At 41.9% G+C, this 6,000-nt stretch overlaps 1 protein-coding gene across 3 annotated transcripts in view; it reads left to right on the top strand.

Moving 5' to 3' along the window:
- The first annotated feature begins 430 nt into the window (after positions 1 to 430).
- Positions 431 to 6,000, top strand: part of LOC111980428 (uncharacterized) — an 84,434-nt gene continuing 78,864 nt past the window's right edge. For 2 of the 3 annotated variants that reach the window (XM_070449370.1, XM_024011160.2), the window contains exons 1-2: positions 436 to 703; positions 1,834 to 1,924. In XM_070449370.1, coding sequence (XP_070305471.1) covers positions 588 to 703; positions 1,834 to 1,924 — 207 coding nt within the window. In that variant the 5' untranslated portion in view covers positions 436 to 587. Of the gene's footprint in view, positions 704 to 1,833; positions 1,925 to 6,000 lie in introns of all 3 variants that reach the window. The other variant, XM_070449371.1, reaches the window with a different exon arrangement.

Raw genomic sequence — 6,000 nt, 5'->3', positions numbered from 1 at the left:
TCCGAGTTGGATGACCATATAAAACTAGTTTTCCTAGTCAGAGCTCGTTTTCTTCCTGAGTTCCAGTTGTYTTAACGTACTGAAGTCTGAGATTTCCGAGTTTCCAATTCCCAGTTGTTTTGAACACGACAATAGAGGAGGCGCGTTAAACTTACTCATCGTCGACATCGTTAATACCTCGTTCAACTACTAGTCGGAACTTGGAATCTCAAACATTTCTGACTTGAACCTGGTTGTAGTTACAAGCGTGCCACGTTTGAATGAAAAATAAAGTCGGAAATGTCAGAGCTTCCTAGTTCCGACTAGTATATGAACGCGGCATACCGCACAGATACTGGGGCAAGCAAGCATGCCCACGCTAACATACTGTATGACATATCATTTGAATATGCCAAATAGCTCCTCCCCCATTTCCTATTGCTACAGCGTTGTATGGGTTGGACTGGAGTAGAGCACATTACGTCCATAATGAGTCGAGACATGAAGGAATTTACGAAACTGTAGTTTTACCCAAAAAATATCGTGGGTCACCTCAGGGACTAGAGCTATTCAACTCMTTGCTCAGATGTGACTGTTTCAGAACTGTTATGTCAAACATGAAAAGACAAAGTTCATGGCAGGAGGATATCGCCCGAAACTTTTCCAGACTATTTCAAAGAACTAGATCTCAAGAACCTGAGAAAACAGAGGAAAGCAACATCAGGTTTGAACCACAAAGTTAACATTGTAACAAATAACAATCCCACTTTAGTGTAGTGGCTTTCCAGCTTCTAGTTTTGGCAACAAAACCTTCTTTGAATATGACGTGAAGCACGAGAACGAGAGGTTTTGCCGTAACGACAGACAGTGGTCGCAATCTGTTACATTTTCCATCTACATTGTAACTTCTCTCGAAATCTAACATTATCATTCTGTTTCTATGTAGGCTATCTACTTCGCTGTTTTATATATCTATTAACTACATAGCCCATTCATAGACTCTAAATATCTTTAGCGCCTATTGATGGAGGTATCTTCCCGAGGGAATTTTGTTAAGAGGCCCGAAGCTTGCTCTAAACGTTGACACTCATCGCTAGATGTATGGTTTTGGAAACATAATAAACGTATATTTCACATCAGCTATATATAAAAACAACAACTAAAGGTTCCATTCTACACACCTTTATTGGGTTGGTGTTCCCGCGGCCATGTTACAGCGCTTGTTTAAGAAGACAGAGGTGACCACCTGTGCTATTTGGTATCTAGCATGCTCTGAACACTGTGAAATCATAACTGGGGWGGAAAGTCAACTGGAGGCACACAGCATATGGATCTGTGCAAATCAGATACAGTAATTGCATATGTTTTATTTGAAAGATTCTTTCTAACCGATATGAAAGATAAGGGCCGTGTGTTCTGAAACCAGTTTTGCAAGCGGTTATTATTGACGTTTCAGCATCGGAATTGTAGTTCACGTGGTCAGTTTACAATGCTGCAATGTACGCCACTTTTCATCCTTGCCTTTCATTCAGCATTTAGTAATAGCAATTAAACGTCATGTAGCCTAATGGTTAGAGCTATGGTCCAGTAACCCGAAAGGTTGCACGATCGAATCCCTGAGCTGACAAGGTACAAATCTGTCGTTCTATCCCTGAACAAGGCAATTAACCCACTGTTCCTAGGCCATCATTGAAAATAAGAATTTATTCTTAACTGATTTGCCATGTTAAATAAAGGTTTAAAAAATAATTGAGTGTGGGGGAGAACCAAAAATCCTACAGGTCTTCTGCAGTATAAAACTAATGTGCACCTCTGGATTATTCTTCTGACCTATTTTTTTCCTCCCATCACCAGTGGCCAGGAGAATTTAGTCAGCAGCAGCCTCAGCAGTGAGACCAATGAAGGGGAACCAATGCTGCACCAAGAAGACCTGGAGCTGTCCAAGGTATGGAGGTTAAGCAGAGCTGACTGGTCAATCCATACCTGGTGCCCAGGTAGCAGTATTGCTTCAGTCCCTCTCCTTTCCCCATCCTGGGCTCGAACCAGGGACCCTTTGCACACATCGACAACAGTCACCCACGAAGCATCGTTACTACTTCAAGGTTTCAGAGCGAGTGAAGTCACCGATTCAAACGCTACTAGTGTAACAGTATAACTTTAAACCGTCCCCTCGCCCCGACACGGGCGTGAACCAGGGACCCTCTGCACACATCAACAACAGTCACCCACGAAGCATCGTTACCCATCGCTCCACAAAAGCCGCGGCCCTTGCAGAGCAAGGGGCAACACTACTTCTAGGTTTCAGAGCAAGTGACGTAACTGATTGAAACGCTATTAGCGCGTACCCGCTAACTAGCTAGCCATTTCACATCCGTTACACTAGCGTGCATCGCTAACTAGCAGCCATTTCACACCGGTTACACCCATAACTGTGTACAAGTAAACAAGGCTTGCACAGAGAGAACCTGTAACACTAACAGAGCTGCTGTCGAATGCTGAGTAGAACAGTTGAAAACATGCGGCATATTCTGAAAGTTGTATGAGGATTGATTGCATAAGAAGGGGCCCAAGGTTTGCTTGAAGCTCTTGCCCTCAGGCTGCTTGTGTGTGTGTGTGTGTGTGTGTGTGTGTGTGTGTGTGTGTGTGTGTGTGTGTGTGTGTGTGTGTGTGTGTGTGTGGTGGTGCATGCACACACGCATTTGTTTAGTACAGTAGCGTTATTAAGGACAGTAAGGGATCTAACCATCAACCAGGGCGGTTTGGTTTTGCAGTCAGGGCTGTGGGCTTACATTTTCCATAGCCTACTCCTGGCAAATTATAATGCTGACCATGGCAGTATATTATTTGCACGTAACCAGAAATAGTTCTATCATAGCTTTTAAAGCCAGCTTAACAACAGGATTTGCCCCTGACTCAAGTGGTCCCCTTTATAGTAGGTCTGAATTGAATACCATTTCTGTAGCCACCGTTCTACCAGACATCCTCCAGCCTACAAATACTTGCTTACAAGTTTCTGGGAAATTAAATACACAGTCTACTGGGCTCATTAATCAAATGGAGAATTATGTCAGGCTATACTGTATGTGCTGCCCAGTTGAGAGAGGGAAGGAGCTCATATTTCCTCTGCTGAATCTCTCTCCCTCTCTCTCTCTACTGTAAATAGTATTGACTTGGGTTGGTCTTGCTAAACAGACATTTTGAGTGAATTGGTGAGTTTATCATTACCTGAAATAAGTGTCTTTGTGCAAGTGACTCCACCTGCCCTGACCTCAGCTTACATCAACAATGTCATGTGACTATGTTTGCACGTGCCTACGTGTGCCAAAGCTCTCTGTCGATGTGCCTATGAAAGTGTGTGTGTAGGGGGGTGGGGTTGCTCATGTATGAGTATACAGTATATAATGTAGAAGGATGTGTGTGTGCACTTGCATGACTCATGGTCAGGAGGAGCTWTATTAGGAACACTCTATAAAGACTCCAGAGTTTGGGAATGCTGAGAAGTCTTTCTACCGGGGCTTGTCTAGCAATACAATCCCTCATCCGCAGTGGAAGGTCAAAATGTTAAAATGTCAAAATATGAACAACCCAATTGCATTCATAGCCTTGAATATTCTCTCTAMCTCTTCATCTCCTCCTCCTCTTGTTCCCCTTTTTCCTCCCTTCAAGCCGTCCTCCTCTCTCACATGGTTCCGCATTAGCTGCTAGCCTCTCTGTCTGGACTGAAAATACCCCTTTAGTCATGTGCTTATTGGCTATGCTTAGAACTCTGTTGTTGATGTTGTGTTCAGTAAAGTATCTATCCCTGGCAGTCAGACATATTTTGTGTCTCACACATGCTTAGCCTACAGAGGGTGGAAAATGCTAACAATTTCTGGAAAGACTGAGAACGAGCAGCATTGTGACTAGAACCTAACCAATAATAAACACCTCTCTATGAAGGGTACCTACTGTCAGGACATCATAACCTATTCATGCACATTCATAAGCGGTGCGTAAGTATTTTACAAATGTTTACACATGTCTACACTCGCGAGTTGACATTTCCGTTATGTCACCTATAGTAGGTATACTGCAATGACCAGTGTAGGGTGGCTGACTTTTATGAAATGCCTATGTTTTTCTTGTGAATGTGTTATGAAGGTGTCATGACATCATTATGTAGGTACCCTTGAAATAAAGTGTTTCATACCCCTCTCTCAAACAGAAAAGCAACATTGGCATCTTTCCTTATTTTCTATTTCCTCTGTGTTAGATCTTAGCTATAGCATGCTGAGTCTTCCTTGGCTTGTCACCCTCTTCCTGTGTAAAGGCTGTTGTTGGAAACATTAAGTAGGTCAACGGCAGCAATAGAAAATAGGAAGCTGCTTTTCTCCGTCAGTTTGTTTGCTTTGTCAGCGGGCCAAACAAGCAGAGAATGGGCTCATCAAAACACGTTCCCCCACCTCACGGCCGGCCACCCTCCCAGCCCTCCTGCGGAGCGTCTCGCCACAGATACAGAGGTAGAGAGGAAGGAAGGGAGGGAGGCAGGCATCTGTCTGAGTGTGATGTCTGGGTGCAGGATATACAGTAAGGTCAGAAGTTATTGACACCCTTGATAAAGATGAGCTATAATGACTATAAAATAAATAATACAATAAATTTGCTATATTGTATACTAAAAATAAATTGTGAATTATATTATTTTATTACAATTGCTCACAGAAGAGATTTTGTTTAACAAGTAATAAAAAAAATCTCAAAGGTATGGGTCAAAATGATTGACACCCCTGAAGATTCTTATAAATTAAGTAGTCAAAAGTATAGTATTTGGTTCCATATTCCTATCATGTAATGACTACAAACTTGTTGGATGCATTTGCAGTCCGTTCTGGTTGTGTTTCAGATTATTTTGTGCACAATAGAAATTAATGGTAAATAATGTATTGTGTAGTTTTGGAGTCACTTTTACTGTAAGTAAGAGTAGAAWATGTTTCTAAACACTTCTACATTCATGTGGATGCTACTATGGTTACAGATAATCCTGGATGAATTGTGAATAATGATGAGTGAGAAAGTTAGAGAGTCAAAGATCACACCCCCAGATATAATAACATCCCCTGTTATTGGTAATGGTGAGAGGTTAGCATGTCTTGGGGGTATGATCTTTGAACACAACCAAAACTAACTGCAAATGCATCCAACAAGTGTGTAGTCACAAGCTTGTCATTGCATGATAGGAATATGGGACCAAATACTTACCTTTAGACTACATTATTTATAAGAATCTTTAGGGTTGTCAATGATTTGGATCCCTGATTACTTCTTATACCAAATCTATTTCTCTGAGCAATTGTATTAGTATAAAATAATATAATTTCCCCCCAAAATGTAGCATACAATATAGCTCAGTATTTTAATTATTTATTTTATACAGTCATTATTGCTCATCTTTATCAAGGGTGTCAATMATTTCGGACCCTTCTGTAGCTAGCGGGCTCATCAACTGACTGGCTCTACTAGATGGTGAGGGATCTGTGACTAACGGTGTCCGCATAAATGGGTTCAGTTTTCTCCTAGCAGAACTCGGCTAGGCAACGCGACCGTCTGTTCTCGCATACTCTCTAAAGACCTTTACTTGAAAAAAAAATCTAATTAGTAAAAGATACATCAAGAAATCTGTAATTAATGTTGCCATTTTTGCCAAGGAAGTCTCGCAATCTTCCATCTAACTTAAGATGATTGGTGCAGTATTTCTCAAGTGAAAAATGGGCATGAAAACTAGTCGCCTCTTGTTGAATGGCAAGACACAGTACCGAGGGAATACATGGGAGTCCAGTAGGGCAGGAGTGACAGTGACGGCCAGTGACGGCCAGAAGGAATGGTGGAGGGATCGCAGGGTAGAGTAGGTTTGTATCTCGATTATGAGGACATTTGGGACAGTGAGGACTATTTATGTCTCCTCTACCAGTCTAGAGAAAGTGTCTTGCCTCAGTGCCCTGTGATGACCTGGACTCACGCCTGCCCAAAAAGTTTTATTTCTAT

Source organism: Salvelinus sp. IW2-2015, linkage group LG20, assembly GCF_002910315.2.
Source record: "Salvelinus sp. IW2-2015 linkage group LG20, ASM291031v2, whole genome shotgun sequence".
In the NCBI taxonomy this organism is placed as follows: Eukaryota; Metazoa; Chordata; class Actinopteri; order Salmoniformes; family Salmonidae; genus Salvelinus; species Salvelinus sp. IW2-2015.
This window is presented reverse-complemented; position numbering and strand designations above follow the sequence as displayed.